Here is a 19,338-nt window from a genome sequence, read left to right as displayed (position 1 = left end):
TGTTGCTGACAACATTACACGCTAAAGGCCCCCCCTTTGCACACAGGGTATCACACTAGGGTTGCCAAATCCACATTTTTTTCAATAGAATTGGACTACTTTTGATTTGCTACTGGATGTTGATTTATTTTTTTGTCTGAGGGTCTGGGATTGGAAGTTTTGCATACACTACATTATTAGATAGTAAGTAAGTAAGTAAGTAAGTAATTAATTAATTAATAACAATGACTACGTTTACATGCACATCAATATTCCTATATTAATCTGAAATTAACAAAATTCTAATTAGCATTGAGTCTTGTAAACCCCGCAATCTGATTGCCCGATTCAGATTAAGACAATTTTCTGACACCCCAAATTCTCATTCCCACCCCTGGAATATACCTGTTTTAATCGTAAATGTTTTGCATGTAAACACCTTAGTCAGAAAATCCACAGAATGGAGATAAATGCGCATGCTCAGTCCGCAAGGAATTGTGGGTGCTAAAACATGCTTAGCGGTAGGCTAGGTATTTAGGAATGGCAACTTCCTAAATACCTAGTAAACCATGGTAAACATGATACTTATAAAGTGGTCAGTGAGTGTATTTGGTACAGGCAGTGGTAGAGAGTGTTCTTTTGTTTTGGAAAGGTTAGCTTTTGTGTTTTAGAATCGGACAAGGCCAGTTATTTCACGCAGACCTGACACCCCTGTTCCTCACTAATCACATTAAACTGCACCCTTCTGCCTTAATCCGAGTGTAAACTGTATTTCTTCATATTCAGTGTATATATTCTTGGAACCGAGAATGTGAGTTCTGTCGGGGACGTGCTGCTCTTCCCACCAGTGTTTCCTTGCAGTCACGGTTAATTTCCCGGCAGTTTGATATCGCTGATAGAGGCAGCGCACTGACTGAGTGATGTAAGCCTCCTCCAAAAGTCCTTAAATGGCAAAAGAGAAGCCGCACAGACAGTCCTGACTGTTTGACTGCTGCTCTGTTCAGCCATAGAGCACAAATCCTTTTAGCGCAGGTCACAGGTCCTTTACAATCTGTGATTTGAGCCTGCTATTTCCTAGAAATGCTCTAATTTAAACCTCACAGCCTACAAGGCTCATCTCTGCCATGCCACAATCAGTCTCAGTTCTGTTGGTTGGGCTCTACACCCGTCGCAGAACATTCCGCAGAAGTATTCAACAGATTCTAAGAAAGTTAACATTTCTGAAATCTTCTAATAACGCCTGGTGTAATAGTTTCTAGTGGTCACACCATGTTTCCACTTCCACCAGATAATTATAGAACTGTTCATGTTCTTACAACTAAATATGTTATTGCATCATTGTAAGAACATTTATACAAATCATGAAAAAATATTCTGTTAACATCCAAAAAACCAAACAAACAAAAAACAAAACAGATTTGATTGTTTGATTCCTGGAACCAAAATTTCCTAGAACTGTAACATTATGGGGTCTTTTTTTAGGGACGTTTTCTTTGCCACTCTTAATTATTATTAGTATTTTGTCTTATCTGGAATTCACATCAAGCTCCACTTCACACATTTTAACACGTAACGCAAATATGCAGCCCCCAAATCACCAAATCTTTATTTTTATCCTTTAACCTGAAGCAGTGTGCCATGTTTAGTGCGGTTTTATTGGTAGTTCATAGCTGGATCACAGAGTGTGGTATGTCTCTCTCTGTCCTTCACACTAAGTCCTGCTTGGAACACGGCGCTGGCTGTTCGCTGCCTCTCTGACCTTCACCCTGTCACACTGCTATGACAGAGCTTTGTGGTTTGTGAATGAACGAATGAATGCACTCTGTCCCTCTCACTTCACTGCCAACTCAGTGTTGTTCAATTTGAATAACAGTTACAGTTTTGTATATTTATAAAGTTTTTGGCATTGTTTATTTATTCATTTATTTTTAAAATGAATTATTTGGTACTTTAAAACAAAAACACTATAAAAATGATATAAAATGAAAACATCTTGAATACAGCTGATTTTATAACATTATAGCATGGTCTGTCTGAATACTCGATTATGATTGGCCGGAAGGTTTGTGTTCAAACCGTTGAATACACAGGTAGTTCCAGTCAGTTTAATCACCGTTCTAAAGTAATGAATTAAATTATTATGAATAAAATCATCTGGGATATGCTGTACCACATGTAGGATAAGCAGCATGGAAGATGGATGGATGAATGTTTGATACAGTCGGTGGGGTTTGTGTTGCAGTTGTCACAGTATACAGCGAATATTGAAAACATTCAAAGAGCGAGCATTGCAATTGCCATTTTGATCACTAGGTGCAATGATAAACCCTACGGAGCTAAATGGGGTGCTGAGCACACTGCCCCAATCAGCTGGAACATGGGCTTATGTCTGTCAAATAGCAACATTAAAAAAATATGTTATTCAAAAGTGGTAATTAGTAAAGCAGCAGAATATTGTATAAAATGTATGGAGTTGTCAGTGACTATGGAGATTAACGTTTGTTTATCACTTTTTGAACATTTTCATTCAGATAGCAGTACTCTGCACTCACTCACTGCCCACTCATTATCCACATGAGACTAGAACTCTAGCCATGTGAAAATTTATTTATAATGATCTGAAGGCAATATTTCTAATCATTTTTTTGTGAAGTTTGTGTTAGTTCTGGTTAAATATAAGAACTGCTGTCTGTTTCGTTTTCTGTGTAATGTCTGGCATTGTCTAGTGTCCTAACCGTCAGTTTGATTTATACCTCACTTCCTGTTCACACTGCAACTGCGTCGGTACTGCGAGCAAGATGACGGCAACAGAACAACTCCCACACTCTGTTCTGTTCGCTGTGTTTCTCAAACATCTTCCACAGTCATTACGTTTTTTCACTTAAGGCAAAATATGTTCATAACCGTTTCAGTTAGTCTTAAAATGCTGAATTTATTAATTACTTGCTGAAAACAGGAGTGAGAAAAACACTGTTTGCAAAAGCAGTCAGTCAGATGTGGCCTGACTCAGCCTAGTGTGTGAGTGTTTGTGTGTGTGTGTGTGTGTGTGTGTGTGTGTGTGTGAGAGAGAGAGAGAGAGAAACACTGTCTAAACAAGATGTGACCTGTTAAGTGCAGAGTCGGTCTGCTCTACTTCACATCCTAACCATGAGATGAAAAGAGGAGAGATAGGGGAATGTTTATTAGATTATATTGCAGTGTTCATAACACAAAACATGTTAAGTGTTTAATACATTTACTACAGCCTTCATTAGTCTCCCTCTGCTGGTAGACTTAAGAATTGCTTTTCTCATTTTAAAAGACACATCACCATTCAAAAATCCTATTTTGGGCAAATGTGATACCATCAGAATGATTTTAACACTCAGTGTTGGAAAATGGACGCCAGTGTGATGTAATTCAGCCCAATGTATACCACAGCAATTTATGTTTTTTAATTAATTAAAGAAATAAACATCATGCTTTTTTAAATCAGTTTATAGTTATATCTGTATATAGTTTAATGAAGCATGAACATTGACTGTTGGTCTGATTGAAAGCTCGGGCAGTAGTTCCGGCTGCAGAATCAAATCACAGTTTTATAATAAAGTATTTTAGTTTCTATTGTAACAGCTCATTCACAGGGGCTTGTACAGTTACACAAGATTCTGAAGTGTAAAATAGTCCAAGGTAAAGCTGTAACATTACATTTTCTAACAGGGGAAGGTCTTCAGGAAGGAGGAGTGTGCGGTTTCTCAGTAACATGGCAAGCTGCCTTTTCTTTTTCTTATTAAGTTCAACAGAGAGAAATACGAGAGGCTGGTGAGGGAAGGACTTTTTACAGCTGTTAGAACAAGAACGAATTTGTCTCGTGTTTGTTCCACAAATGTAATTATAAACGGATAAAAATTATGATGTCATTCTTTACTACATCAAAAATGTGTTAGCGAATCACTGTGTCATTCAACACTTTGGGACTTGCTGTTATTGGAAAATAATCAGCTTTAGGGTGTTAATAGTAATTCTTCATTTCACAGGTATGCATCACACCACCCAGTTTGTGTTTCACACCCTCACAGTGTTTCAGTGCTTCCACAAATAGAGACACAAATGTATAAAATAGCTTTAAAATGTTTTGTACTCTGAACCCAAAACTTTGTGTGTGTGTATGTAGGCTCCAGATAGCACAGGACGAGCACCGGTCAGTGGAGGTGGAGAAAGTGACTCTGGAGCAGAAGTTGAGAGATGAGATTAATGAGGCTAAAAATGAGGCTCAGAGACTCCGAGAGCTGCGTGAGGGCACACAGAACGAACTGAGCCGCCAGACATATGCCGAGGAGGAACTGGTGCAGGTGACACGCACGAACGCACATACACACACACATACACACACACATACACACACTCAAACACACACACACACACACACACATACAGAGAGGGGCTGTGTCAGAATGAATTTCATTTTTCAAGTACGGGTAGAATTTTCATTGCTTTTCTTTATTCACTGGTAAAAAAAGTAATCAGTGGAATGTTGAGACATTTAACTTCAATCAAGTTTATCAAAATAGGAAATAAATTATAAACATAACGTTTATAACGAACAAAGTGTGCTGAAAGTGCACAAAATATCAAATGAAAATTCTTAATAAATTCTGAATATAATCAAGTTTATCAAATATTTTTCATTCTGAAATTACAATAATACATTTAATGATATAAGATGATTGAGCCCATTTCTAGCTATTTTTCTTCAAACCAAAAGTTCTCTTGTGTTATGTATAAAGTTGCTTATTTCAAGCATTTATTTCTCCAATTAAAAAAAAAAAACCTGATCATATAACACTTATTGTAAGGCACTTATAAGAGTCACTTTTATCTTTGGTTAAATCTTACATGCTGTTCGTTATGTTTTTCCCTATGTAGTGAGCATATATAGGGAATAGGAAGCCATTTTGGACTTAGCCAAGCTCTGTTTGTGACACCTTATCTAACCTAATCTAAAAAAAACATTACTGTGGTTACATCAACAATAACACTGATATATAAAAGAACTGTTCAAGATTTTCAGTCTGTGGTTGATGTGATGTGAAAATATAGTGTAGTGCTGCTTCTAATGTTTGTTGCTACATTTCACTTTTTTATATATATATATATATATATATATATATATATATATATATATATATATATATATGTATGTATGTATATGTGTGTATATACATATATGTATATACTTTTGTCTTTAATTTATTTATTCATTTTCATATGGTTCATTTACATGTGATTCATTTTCATGAGATTCATATTCAAGTGATACATTTTCATGTGATTCATTTACGTATGATTCATTTACATGTAATTCATTTTCATGAGATTCATTTTCATATGATACATTTTCATGTGATTAATTTACGTATGATTCATTTACATGTGATTCATTTTCATGAGATTCATTTTCATGTGATTCATTTACATATGATTCATCTACATGTGATTCATTTACTAATTTGCTTCTCTTTAAATCCAATTTTAGACTGTGATATTACAAAGGTCTTTCCAGATTATTACTTGCTACACTGTATGAGATAACCTCAGTAAAATTGCCTGAATTCTATAATATAATTTGTTCACCATGTTAGGTTTAAATCCTCTAAAAACAGATTCGCAATTAAATAACGTTACATCCTTCAAAGCAATGGCATGTTCTGCTTACTCTCACAATCCTCCAAACACCCAGACACCCAAAGTCTCCATAAACAAATGAGACAGCAGTGTATCCTACAAAAACCCGAATGTTGTCCACAATGTGAAAACAACTCGGAGAGTAAGCTGGACTAACCAACAAAATTACCAAGACTGATAAACAATCTGCACACAATAATAAATATAATGTCCTTACCTTTTAAAGACTTGTAACAAATAATATGTGTAGCATGTAAAGCCGAGGAGATAACACTAATAATATTAAATAAACAGAAACTCTAACGCGGTCAGAGCATCAAAACAGAGAAGCACATTAATACACAAGTAAATTTTAAGAGGAGTAAGTCCACAAAATCTAGGTGGAGTAATGCAACGACGATATCTTCAAAAAGAATCCGAATTCTGTAGAGCTGGAAGGCCGAGTGCAAAAAATAAAAATAAAAGAAGAGCGAAAAAAACTCCTGTATAGGTGATGTAGTTCACCCCGATATCAAGAGTTTAACATATTCTCCTGCTTCCTCCGCTGAAATAAAGTCCTTCTGAACACCGTTACATGTAATGCGAAGCCGAGCTGGGTGAAGTATTCCATAGCAAGCTCCCTCAATACCACGAAGTTGATGCCGAACCTCGTTAAATGCGGCCCGGGCCCGGGCTGTCTTGGCTGTGTAGTCAGGAAAAACGGAGATGGTCAAATCCCTCACTTTAATCCACTGGATCTCTCTCGCACGCCATAAAATGTCAACACAGTCACTGTGACAGTGGAATCTGCACACAATAGCTCGTGGTCGTTCACCAGGCTTGGGCTTCGGCTGAAGGGTCCGGTGGGACCGGTCCAAAACCGGCTCCTTCTCCAGACCAAACGCCTCCTTTAACAAGGCCGCTACAGCAGCAGTTGTACAGGTGTCAGCGCCCTCTGGAACTCTCTGGACTATCCTAACGTTATTGCGCCGTGACCTCGACTCCAAGTCATCATATTTATTCTGTAATTGAGTCACGGTCGCAGTGAGAGACTCGATAGTAGTCTTCATATGAGCTATGTCATCGGTGCAACCGGAGAGAGTGTGCTCCATTTCCCCAACAGTACCTTTCAGTGTTGATATGGTAGCCTCGGTAGCAACTTTATCACCAGCGAGCTGTGTTTTCACGGCTTGCAGGTCAAGCTGGATAGTAGACAGCGCACCCCCGAGAGTCTCCTGGAGCTTCTGGAGCTCCTTTTTAAAAATATCGGCGATGTCCTTCCTCAGTAAAGCCAGCAGCTCAAGCCTGAGTGCGGCGAAGTCAGGGTCACCTGATTATATACTTTTATATAGAGTGTACAGCTTGTATAACAGTGTAAATTTGCTGTCCCCTCAAAATAACTCAACACACAGCCATTAATGTCTAAACCGCTGGCAACAAAAGTGAGTACACCCCTGAGTGAAAATGTCCAAATTGGGCCCAGAGTGTCAATATTTTGTGTGGCCACCATTATTTTCCAGCACTGCCTTAACCCTCTTGGGCATGGAGTTCACCAGAGCTTCACAGGTTGCCACTGGAGTCCTCTTCCACTCCTCCATGACGACATCATGGAGCTGGTGGATGTTAGAGACCTTGTGCTCCTCCACCTTCCGTTTGAGGATGCCCCACAGATGCTCAATAGGGTTTAGGTCTGGAGACATGCTTGGCCAGTCCATCACCTACACCCTCAGCTTCTTTAGCAAGGCAGTGGTCATCTTGGAGGTGTGTTTGGGGTCGTTATCATGCTGGAATACTGCATACTGATCATGCTCTGCTTCAGTATGTCACAGTACATGTTGGCATTCATGGTTCCCTCAATGAACTGTAGCTCCCCAGTGCCAGCAGCACTCATGCAGCCCCAGACCATGACACTCCCACCACCATGCTTGACTGTAGGCAAGACACACTTGTCTTTGTATTCCTCACCTGGTTGCCACCACACACGCTTGACACCATCTGAACCAATAAGTTTACCTTGGTCTCATCAGGCCACAGGACATGGTTCCAGTAATCCATGTCCTTAGTCTGCTTGTCTTCAGCAAACTGTTTGCAGGCTTTCTTGTGCATCATCTTTAGAAGAGGCTTCCTTCTGGGACGACAGACATGCAGACCAATTTGATGCAGTGTGTGGCGTATGGTCTGAGCACTGAGAGGCTGACCCCCCACCCCTTCAACCTCTGCAGCAATGCTGGCAGCACTGATATGTCTATTTCCCAAAGACAACCTCTGGATATGACGCTGAGCACGCGCACTCAACTTCTTTGGTCGACCATGGCGAGGCCTGTTCTGAGTGGAACCTGTCCTGTTAAACCGCTGTATGGTCTTGGCCACCATGCTGTAGCTCAGTGTCAGGGTCTTGGAAATCTTCTTATAGCCTAGGCCATCTTTATGTAGAGCAACAATTCTTTTTTTCAGATCCTCAGAGAGTTCTTTGCCATGACGTGCCATGTTGAACTTCCAGTGACCAGTATGAGGGAGTGTGAGAGCGATGACACCAAATTTAACACACCTGCTCCCCATTCACACCTGAGACCTTGTAACACTAACAAGTCACATGACACCGGGAGGGAAAATGGCTAATTGGGCCCAATTTAGACATTTTCACTTAGGGGTGTACTCACTTTTGTTGCCAGCGGTTTAGACATTAATGGCTGTGTGTTGAGTTATTTTGAGGGGACAGCAAATTTACACTGTTACACAAGCTGTACACTCACTTCTTTACATTGTAGCAAAGTGTCATTTCTTCAGTGTTGTCACATGAAAAGATATAATCAAATATTTACAAAAATGTGAGGGGTGTACTCACTTTTGTGAGATACTGTATACACATATTTTCACATACAATACAGTACAATCCTACACTGTTCGGCAAAAACACAAATACTACAGTATGTGCTAATGCATTCACTTGTGTGTGTGTGTGTGTGTGTGTGTGTGTGTGTGTGTGTTGTAGGTGCGCAAAGCTCTGAAGAAGGCAGAGAAGGAGTTGGAGTCGAGGAGGTGCTGGTCTCCTCCTGAATCTCTACAGAAGTGGCTGCAGGTCACACACGAGGTAGAGGTGCAATACTACAACGTAAAGAAACAGAGTGCTGAGAAACAGCTTCTATCAGCTAAAGAAGGGGTGAGACCATCACATACACACTCTTTCTCATATACACAAAACCATCCATCCATTTATTTTCCATACCACTTATACTACACATGAGCTTTTCAGAGGGAACTAAGGGCACAAGGCGTGGGACACCCAGGACAGGGTGCCAACCCATGGCAGGGCAAAATCATACACATTCATAGGCTATGGACAATTTGGTAATGCCAGTCAGCCTATAACACATGTCTTTGGACTGGGGAGGAAACCAGAGTACCTGGAGGAAATGCCCAAAGCATGGTGAGAACATGCATACTCCACCCACAAAGGGCGGAGCCGGGATTCGAACCCCCAATCCTGGAGGTGCAAGGCAAACATGCAAAACCACAAGATCATGAAGAAATTGTTTGCAAATTTTTCACAAATCACGAATTTTGCATATATTTGTGTGTCTTTTGTTCTGACAGGCAGAGAAGATAAAGAAGAAGAGAGGCACATTGTTTGGGACGTTTCACGTGGCTCACAGCTCCTCACTGGACGACGTCGATCACAAAATCTTGTCAGCCAAGTAAGTCATTAATAGATTAGGGCATGATATGAGCTATGCATACTCAGCATTGTTACTCTTTTTCACAAAATACATTTTAGTTATTGAATTCTTTCAGTTATTTCGTTATTGAAACTCTTAAATACATAACCTCACATCTGCCCTTAAATTGATTCTGAGTTGCAGTTTGACTCACAGGACTCAGTTATGTATTTCAACTTTGAAAAGTGTTGAACAGTAATTAAGAATTGAAATTTGTCTTTCGGTAACAGTTTTGCACTCCGAGCTCCGCCTCCTCTTTGTACTGATTGTTCTCCAGACTGAACCAGTCATGATCATATCTGTTTTTAGATACGATTTTTCTATGCTATGTTTTAAGCTGTGATCACGCCATGTCATAATTACAGTCTTGTAAAAAATCGTACAACCAGACCGCTGCAACGTCATGTAGAAACACTCAAAATGTAGTTAAATAGTCATCTTGTAATATTTTTGTGTAATAATTCATATAATTAACTATTATTAATATCTTAATAATGCAAGATTAAGCTGAAAATAAACGAGACATATTTTGCAGTTGTCAACATCATCTCAAACGGATTCATTTTGGCATATCCAACCCCAATTCCGAAAAAATTGGAACAGTATGGAAAATCCTAATAAAAACAAAGAGGAGTGATTTGTAAATGTACTTTAACTTTTATTTAAACAAAAATGTATAAAGACAAGGTATTTGATGTTTTACCTAATCAACTGCATAGTTTTTTTGAAGGTGAACGTTTATTTTGAAATTGATGCTTGCAACACGTTCCAAAAAAGTTGGGACAGGGGCAATTTTGGACTAATAGTGATGTGACCAGTTGAAATAAGAAGGTGATGTGAAACAGGTGAGGCAGTTGTCTAATCATAGTATATAAGGAGTCTCCAAAAAAGGCCTAGTCCTTCAAGAGCAATGATGGGTCGAGGCTTGCCAATCTGCCAACAGATGTGTCAGCAAATAATCCAACACATTGAGAACAACATTCCCCAAAGACAAATCGGTAGGATTTTGAGCATTTCACCTTCTACAGTACAGAATATAATTATAAGATTCAAGGAATCTGGTCAGATCTCAGTGAGTAAAGGGCAAGGCCGAAAACCACTTCTGAATGTGTGTGAACTCCGATCCCTCAGACGTCACTGTCTTAAAAACCGTCATGAGTGTGTAATGGATATCCTGACATGGGCTCGGGAATACTTTGGTAAATCTTTGTAAGTCGACACCATTCACCGCTGCATCCACAGATGCAAGTTAAGGCTTTACTATGCAACACAGAAGCCATACATCAACACTGTCCAGAAGCACGCCAACTTCTCTGGGCTCAGTCTCATCTGAGATGCGACGCAGCATTAGTGAAAGAAAATATTGGCACTGTTACATGCACCAGCAAAGTTTCCATATTGTTCTCTCACTGTCCCCTCACAGACAGGCTTTAGGAGAGGTAACAGTGGCTCTGAGGGAGAAGCTGCATCGCTGGCAGCAGATCGAGTCTCTCACAGGTTTGAGCATTGTAAATAATCCGGGCCTGTTGTTTCTGGCCTCGGCTCTCAACCTGGACCCTGCTTCTCTGGGGATCCGGACTGCCCCGCCACAGCACCTGCTGCTTTCTGACGATCTGGATGACATGGACGAGGACATACTGTCCCCTGGAACTCTGCGCTGTGAGTACACCCCAAGCACACACATACACATACACAAACACAATCACACATACATTCTTAACTGAATGAAAACCTGGCAAAGTTTCCCCTCAGCAGCGCTTGAATGACTGATCCGGTGCGTTAAGCCTGTACTGTTAGTAGAGAAATGTGGAGTTCCTGAAGCTCTGTTCAAACTGCTTGATGTTTACAGATGCCGCCTGGCAGATGGACCGGCGAGTGAGCGACCTTTGGCCTGTGGCCTCAGAGAGCCTGTGGAAACATTCTGGTTGGCATCACCTCATCATTCTCTTAGTCACTCCTAACAACTTTGTCCATATCTCTCCAAGCGCCCTTTTATTCGCTTTCTTCCTGTATCTGTGGAAAGTGCACTACTAACTCCTAAGCCAGCAGCAGCCAATTAAAATTCTTTCTTTTTCTTTCTTTTTCATTAAAGGGATTTAAATGCATCCTGAAGTGCAAATCTGTAGGATCACTGCTAACTTGGACATAGCTAGCTTGGCATAACTTCTTCAGGTTTAAAGCCTTAGTATTTGCACATTTTGAGTCAGGCCTCTCCAGGCACTCTTCCAAAAGCTTTCTGTGTGTTTTTCATACATGGAATGTGGTTTCTACTCAGGCTTGTTGGAAGTTGTGTCAGGTCCACCTGAAATAAATGTTTATTAGTTCAGAAGGATTAAGACTAGAGCTCGGGACTAAAACCAAGATTTTTCATTCATTCATGTTCAGTAAGTGATTTATCCTGGTCAGGGTTTTGTCGGATCCAGAACCTATGCCAGGAACACTATGCATGAGATTGGAATACAGCCTGGACAGGACAGCAGTCCATCCCAAAGCACCAAACACACGATCACACACTCATTCCAACCTAGGGACAATTTAGCATAGCCAGTCTAGAAATGATGATGAATTAGAACGAGCATGTTAATATAAACCTTGCAGCTGGAGCAACTGTCAGAGCTGCTGTTATAGACCATTCATCTAAACCTTCTGACCAATCAGAATCAAGCATTCTGCAGCACTGTGGTATAACTGTATTTGTAATACCTCCTTTAATACTTGCACAAATTTGGAATGTCTACATTCAACAGAACATGACCGCTTGTGTCTATATGCAGCAAGTGAGATTTCTTCATACATCCTGTTATCGTTAAAGGTTTAAAGCAGTCAGACTTCCCCCTCCATGTGCTTGCTTTGCCATGAAAGAAAATGTATTTGAAAATATCTGTTGGTTGAGAAATTTCTAAAACTGTCTCATTTCTACAGTCTACAACCCACAGTTAGTTCATACAGCCATAATTCCACACAGCATGAGATGTAGCAAACATCCTACGCTCAACAACAATGATAAGCTCTCATTTTTTTACTGAAATGAAGCTCAGACTAATTTCCTTTCTCTTTCCTTTTTAAAGAGGTCCTTCAGTGTTACTATTGCTCATATCCTGATGCGTCAGTTCAGTCAGGACATTATACAGCTTTCATGTCATTTAGCGCATTTTCAACCCTCAGAAGTTTAAGCCGTGGAGTTTGGTATCGAGCCTGATTCCAGTGAATGATTTTTTTATCGATTTAACCCAGCTCTTCGCTGGCTGTGCGGTCTGAGAGTACATACTTCTATAAACAAAACAGGCGGTGGAAGGTAGCACAAGCTCATCATTCATTTGAATGATGATCTCATTAAATGCTCGAAGTGTTGGCAAGTGCGAGTGAATCAGACGAGGATGACAGAAGAGAGAATCTTCTCACACATTGCAACTATAACTAACAACTCTGAAGGACTACAATAAATGATAGCACTTTATGATTCATTGGTTTATCTAAATAAGTCCATCACTAGGTTCATGCATAAATTGAAATTCTCTGACCACATAGTGTTTGATTTGATCCAAAAACCTGATAAACTTGGTATGAAAATGCCTTCTTTTTCTCTTTTTTTCAGCAACTAACACAGATGACAAAACCTCTAAAATGTATTTGTGTGTGTGTGTGTTTGTTTGTTTGTTTATATGTACACCTTTTACATTCACTGAAATCTGATCCACTAACATGATCTTTTCAGTATTGTGTTGCTGTCATAGTAAACTGTTTTGGGTTTTTTTTAGCACACAACTCTTGGCACTTCCTGTTCATCAGCTTTCTTCCTCCTGAAACATTATCTGTATTCACTCACATACACATGTGCTTCACTGCCTTTCTGTGCCTCTTATAAGAGTTCACTTGCAGCAAAAACCTTTAGCTTGGGTCTTTAAGCTTGTGTCTCCTGTGATGGTTCACAGTGTCTGAGTGTGCTTACTCAGCTATTAGTCCTTTTGCTGAGTACAAATCCCGGCAAAATTGATACTTTTGATTCGACAGCTGTTTCTTCGGTTTGGCTTTACACTACAGTACATAATTAAACAAACTAAAAAGCACAGGTTGAGGGCTACATGAACAAAGTAAATACAGTGATGGAAGAAGGTAAAGACACTTTTGCCAAGTACATAACCAAAAAAATACCAAAGAATAAATCAATAATTGTATAAATAACTAGTTTAAAACGTTTTGTGCATCGTCTCCAGCATTGTCTGTCCAAATATTCAGAACACATCACATAGCAAATGAATCAAAAGTACCAACTTCGCAGTGATTGACACTAACAGTTGTAAAAGTACTCTGAGATGTACCATATTTTCTGGACTAGTGATTTTTATAGCAAAACAGGATTAAATAATATAATATAATTTTTCATTAGGTTAACTGTAATACACCCACATGCTACTCCAGCAGTTTTAGGCAGGTTGTGTGAAAGTGCACTGCTGTTAGCTTGGCACTAATATAACATTACAAATTCTGCTACAGGACTGGACAAATCATAAATTGACTAGCTTCCACAGGAGGTGAGCGCAAGCTCCAATATGCTTCCCAGTCCAATGTTTCATTTGACTAGAACCTAATTAACGTAGCTAAAAATGTTCTAGCTTACATCATTTACCCCAATTCCAAAAATAACACTTAGTAACACTTACTTTTCTAGTCTTTTGTTGCCCTGTCCCGACTGTTTTTGAGACGTGTTGCTGCCATCAAATTCAAAATTACCTTATTTTTTCTTTAAAATGGTACATTTCTTCAGTTTAAACATTTGGTATGTTTTCTATGTTTTATTGTGAATAACATATGGGTTTATAAGATTTGCAAATCATTGCATTCTGTTTTTATTTACATTTTACCCAGCATCCCAACTTTTTTGTAATTGGGGTTGTACCTCAAAAGTATGACTAGCTAGTTAAGAGCAGTATGGTAAATGAGCACTTGAAGCTCTGGGAACAGGACAGTTTTATTTAGCCTTATCTTCTCCTGCTGATGTTGATCCTGGAGATATAGCATAATCAATGAAAAGGCATTTTATGATGCAGAGTACCACAGTGCATTGTGCCACAAATATGGTGAATAAATATTCATTAGCATTGTGTGTTGCTCTCAACAGCTTCCAATGCGATGTCAGTGCGGCCGCAGCATGCTGACCCAGCGCTGAGCTCTCAGAGGTTGGTAGAGGAAACCGAGGGTGAATTGGCGCCCCTGTACACCCCCCGGCCCACCAGCCGCCCGTACACACGACAGGCTCGCAGCCACTCCATAGGCCAGCTGGAGTTCCTGCCCATACCTTCTCTGTCCTCTTCTCTCTCTCATCCCTCCATCACTTCTCCTCTCCTGCCGTTGCTCTCTTCTTCCTCTGGCTCTCGTTTCACTGGCCTGCTCTACCGCTCGTCTAACTGCCACTCTGTGGAGGCGGTGCTCGGCCTCCCGCCCATGGGGTTCACTGCCGCACGGCAACACCGGAGAGCTGAGAGCAGCGGGTAGCTCACACTTTCGCAGCAGGGTGCAGCTAACCGTTCACGTGTGCCACACAACTAGCAGTGAGATTGAGGCTTAAATGCTGTTAGGCGCAATGCTCTGAAGTGGCATCAACACCCAGACTTCTGCATGTTTCTGTATAACGAACTACTGCAGTAGTGCTATTATTCAGGCAGTACAGGAAAAAACTAAAATGTTCATCCATATAGAGTGAAACAATAATTATATTTGCAAGCAAGTTAAAAGTAACTCAACAATAACATGTGAACAATAACATTAACATGGTGGTTAAACTAACAGGCTCGTAATGCACTAATGAAACTCACCTGCTACCCCCTTCATACAGTTTCATGGATGTTTCCCCAAGCATATTTTTTGCATTTTACATCCAGATATATTTAAAGTGATGAACCTCAACAATTTCTCTAACATTTCAGATAGTAATGATTATCCAACAGAGCAAAAAAATCTGATCATTTTTACAGTCCCACTGTCCATCTCATTGGTAGTCACCACATCACTTGTCGTTTGCGTAAACTTCATCGTGTAATCCGGCCCCGCCCATTATGCATTATCAGTGCTTGCTGCGCCTCCTGTTGGTGTAAATCACCTACTCTTATTGATTATAAATATCTATTGGCCGTTTTTGCTGCACCACATTGCCAGCAGTGTGTTTCTCTTATTGTTCCTGCTATACCAAAAGTCATCTTAGACGTCTAAAAGTCAGAGGTGTCAGGTCAGATTGAGTTTTTCAGCCTCATACACACACCTTGCCACTTGCAGCCATCAGATCAAACCAATAATAGCGTTAGGGTTTGGGAAAGTAGCACAATTGATGTTAGAAATGTTCTTCTGTGAACTGTTTACACTAACATACTTTTACCACAGAGGTCACCAAATCCCCAAAAGTTGCTTATTGCCACTTTGTCACTTTCTCACTCTCTCTGTTGAAGCTTATTCTTCTAAAAACCCTACTTGCATACTTTGTCCTACTATTCACTACTGTTCAATATTATTCACTACTATTTCGTCTCAAGGAATGCAGGAAGTTGATGAGAATATAAAAATGATACAATTTTCGCTAACCCCAATGCAGTCGATCAGCCAAAACATTTTTTGCACTTCTGAAGTCACAGAAGTTAGTCTTATCCAAGAAATCTGTTGTATAGAATTATTTTTTTCAAAAAAATATGTATAATTCCATGCCAAAATATCTAACTCACCCACTTCCTAACTAAACTATCCCAAACTATTCTTTAATCCTTTTATTGTCCGTAATATTCTTCTGAATGAACTGAATAATTTTGCCATTTTTATTGAATTCATGCTAACATCTACGCTGTGCCTGTTCAGTGTCACACCCAAACCTTCCAGTTTCTTTAGTAATGCTGAATTGCTGAATGTCAAACACATAATAAACACTTTTCCATCTCCTTTTCTGTGCAGGGACCTGAACCACTCGGACTCGGACTCGTCTCTGTCCATGTGTCAGTACAGTGAGAGTCAGCGTGGTTCGTCCACAGCACTAGGCAATAGGTCCGCTTTCTCCCGGCCTAACGGGGGTGGAAACGGCTCAACTGACAGTCCCATCTTCCCCAAGAGGACCTTTGGCATGGAGAAGTGCGCCAGCCTGGGAGAGATCCACACCCAGTCCAGCTGCATGAGCTCAGCCACCTCCACACGCTCCCTCAACACTCCACCGGGAGACATAGACGGACGTGTAGGAGGGAAGAGCAGCAGAGGCAAGAAGAGCCCAGGAGAAGAGGACAGCGCCTCCACAGGGGAGGACGCCGATGTGTCCAGCTCCAGCCGCAAGAAGCATACCTTCTCCAGACTCTTCCAAAAGCAGAAGCAGAAGAAACAGTAGTGATGTAGTAAAAGCGTAAAAAGATTGAAATGTACTTCACATCCAGAGGGACGCTATATTCTAGAAATGTCAGTACTGTTTATATAGGTATAAGGTAGCATCTACTGTATGATATTTTTTTATGATTTGGTTTATAGAGTGATTGTGTCATCTTATGGGAACAAATGTATTAGCCTTTTACAGAAATGTGTGACTTTTGTGTAAAATAATTTATTCTACAGATACGGGCACTTGCAGTTACCCAGTTTCTATCCTGAATTCATGTTTTGTGTTTCTTTTATTACAAGCTTCTTGTGCCATCTGTTTACAGGCCTGGATACAGTAAAGAGTTGTGAAGCATAAATGTATCATAATTGTGCATAAAAGTAGTGCATTCAATTTAAAGAGCATAATAACATGCACAGACAAACTACTACAGTCTGTGTTCTGCTGTAAATTTTATTCCTTTTTTTTTTCACCAGACATATGTGAGCAACAGATAGTCAGTTGGAAGTGTTAGACTGATCTATGCTTTATAAATGCACAAGCACAAATATTCTACAACTCTTATATATGTACTAACATCTTTTTTTCTTTTTGTTTGGTTTAAGGAAGCCTGCCCACTGTAGCCTTCTGTGTAGATTCCTGTTCAGGAGTGGAACCTGTTGTAACCCATGTGCTGCGAGGTTCCACGTGTTGTGCATTCTGAGATGCTTCTCTGCTAAGCATGGTTGTAAAGAGTGGTTATTTATTTGAGGTACCATAGCCTTCCTGTCAGCTCGACTCAGTCTGACCATTCTCCTCTGACCTCTCTCATTAACTAGGTGCTTCTGCCTGAAGAACAACTGCTTGCTGGATGGTTTTTGTTTTTCTCATCATTCTCTGTAAACCCTTTAGACAGTTGTGTGAAAGGCTCTGAAATACTCAAACCAACCTGTCTGGCACCACCAACCATGCCACAGTAATGGGGTGACATTTGGTTCCCTTATTCTGATGATTGGTGTTAACTTTAACTGAAGCCCTTGACCTGTATCTGTATGATTTTATGTCTTGTGCTGCTGCCACATGATTGGCTGATTAGAAAACTGCATGAATCAGCAGGAATACAGATGTTCCTTTTAAAGGATTAATTCCTTTTAATTAATTAATTAAAATTATGATGTATTTTTGAATTATTTAATTCCTTCAATAAACGTTTTTAAAACATGCCTATATAAAGCAAAAGCAAAACTACAGCACTTACACTATAACAGTAAGGGTTCCATTACCAGTGAGCTTCAAATGAACAGGTTTTCTGTTCAGGGCCGTGTGTTGAACTTCTTGCTCATGCTAATTGCCCACACACTATAGCTGCAGTAGGTGGTGAGCAGGTTGATAAACACTGGAGTACTGTATGTGTTTAAGAGGACGCAGATACAAGTACAGGCAGATCCATCACCCCTTCCACATCACACCTTTATATAAATGTGGACCGAAAATTTTCCTTTAGAATTTTAATAAATCTATTTATTCATGATACGTTGTATAATATATAATATAGGCCAAGAGGCCTAGAGCAACATTAAAAGAATTACAGCAATTTCTGGCAAGTACTGGTTGCTTCCTACATGTGACAACAATCTCCTGAATCCTTCATCTTCCTGGGCTATGGGATATAGTGGCAAGACAGAAGCCTTTTTCTAACCAATAAATAAATAAATAATACATCCAATCTCTCAAAAACCATGTGGAATAATGTGTTATTGTCTGATGAGACCAAAGTGTAATATTTTTGGACATAATGCCAAAGAAACACCAAAAGACCACCATCCCCACGGGGAAGAATGGTGGTGGCAGCATTGTACTTTGGGGCAGTTTTTCTTCAGCTGGACCTTGGGCTTTAATCAATAATAATAATAGCTCCAGACCTAAATCCAATGAAAGATCTGTGGGGTGACCTGAAGAGGGCTGTGCACAGGAGCTGTCCAGCCAATTTGAGTTAAAATGCTTTGGCAGGGAAGAATGAAAAAAATATTGCTAAGTCAAGATGTGCCAAACTGATTGACTCTTACCCAAAAAGATTGACTGCTGTTATAAAGTCTAAAGGTGCTTAGATTGATAGATACACACACTTTATTGATCCCACAAGGGGGTCGTTAGAAGAGCGATCGTGTGTTTCTGCCAGGTTTCAAACCAGGGACCCTTTGCATGTGAGGTGAATGTGATAACCACTACACGACACTACCGCTTCAAACAGGTATTAGTTTAGGGGTGTGCACACTTGTACAGCTCGGTTGTTGTACATTTGTATTTTTTAAAAATTTCCCCTAAAATGATTCTTCTTTTGCTGGGCGCACGCTGGCCTCACACCTCCAGGGTCCGGGGTTTGATTCCCGCCGGGGCCATGTGTGTGCGCAGTTTGCATGTTCTCCCCATGCTGGGGGGTTTCCTCCGGGTGCTCCGGTTTCCTCCCCCAGTCCAAAGACATGCATGGTAGGCTGATTGGCGTGTCTAAAGTGTCCGTAGTGTATGTGTGAGTGTGTATGTGATTGTGCCCTGCGATGGACTGGCACCCTGTCCAGGGTGTACCCCGCCTTGTGCCCGATGCTTCCTGGGATAGGCTCCAGGTTTCCCCGCGACCCTGAAAAGGAGTAAGTGGTTGAAGATGGATGGATGGATGGATGGATG

At 40.3% G+C, this 19,338-nt stretch overlaps 1 protein-coding gene across 1 annotated transcript in view; it reads left to right on the top strand.

Moving 5' to 3' along the window:
- Positions 1-17,877, top strand: part of stim1b (stromal interaction molecule 1b) — a 45,030-nt gene extending 27,153 nt beyond the window's left edge. Inside the window, exons 9-15 of the mRNA XM_053648164.1 lie at positions 4,133-4,310; positions 8,615-8,782; positions 9,217-9,317; positions 10,762-10,997; positions 11,188-11,262; positions 14,458-14,515; positions 16,272-17,877. Of these exons, the coding sequence (XP_053504139.1) occupies positions 4,133-4,310; positions 8,615-8,782; positions 9,217-9,317; positions 10,762-10,997; positions 11,188-11,262; positions 14,458-14,515; positions 16,272-16,692 (1,237 nt within the window). The 3' untranslated portion in view covers positions 16,693-17,877. The remainder of the gene's footprint in view (positions 1-4,132; positions 4,311-8,614; positions 8,783-9,216; positions 9,318-10,761; positions 10,998-11,187; positions 11,263-14,457; positions 14,516-16,271) is intronic.
- The last annotated feature ends 1,461 nt before the right edge of the window (positions 17,878-19,338 follow it).

Source organism: Ictalurus furcatus, chromosome 18 (assembly GCF_023375685.1).
Source record: "Ictalurus furcatus strain D&B chromosome 18, Billie_1.0, whole genome shotgun sequence".
NCBI lineage: Eukaryota > Metazoa > Chordata > Actinopteri > Siluriformes > Ictaluridae > Ictalurus > Ictalurus furcatus.
Note: the sequence above shows the minus strand (reverse complement) of the source record. Positions and strands in the feature narration are given on the sequence as shown.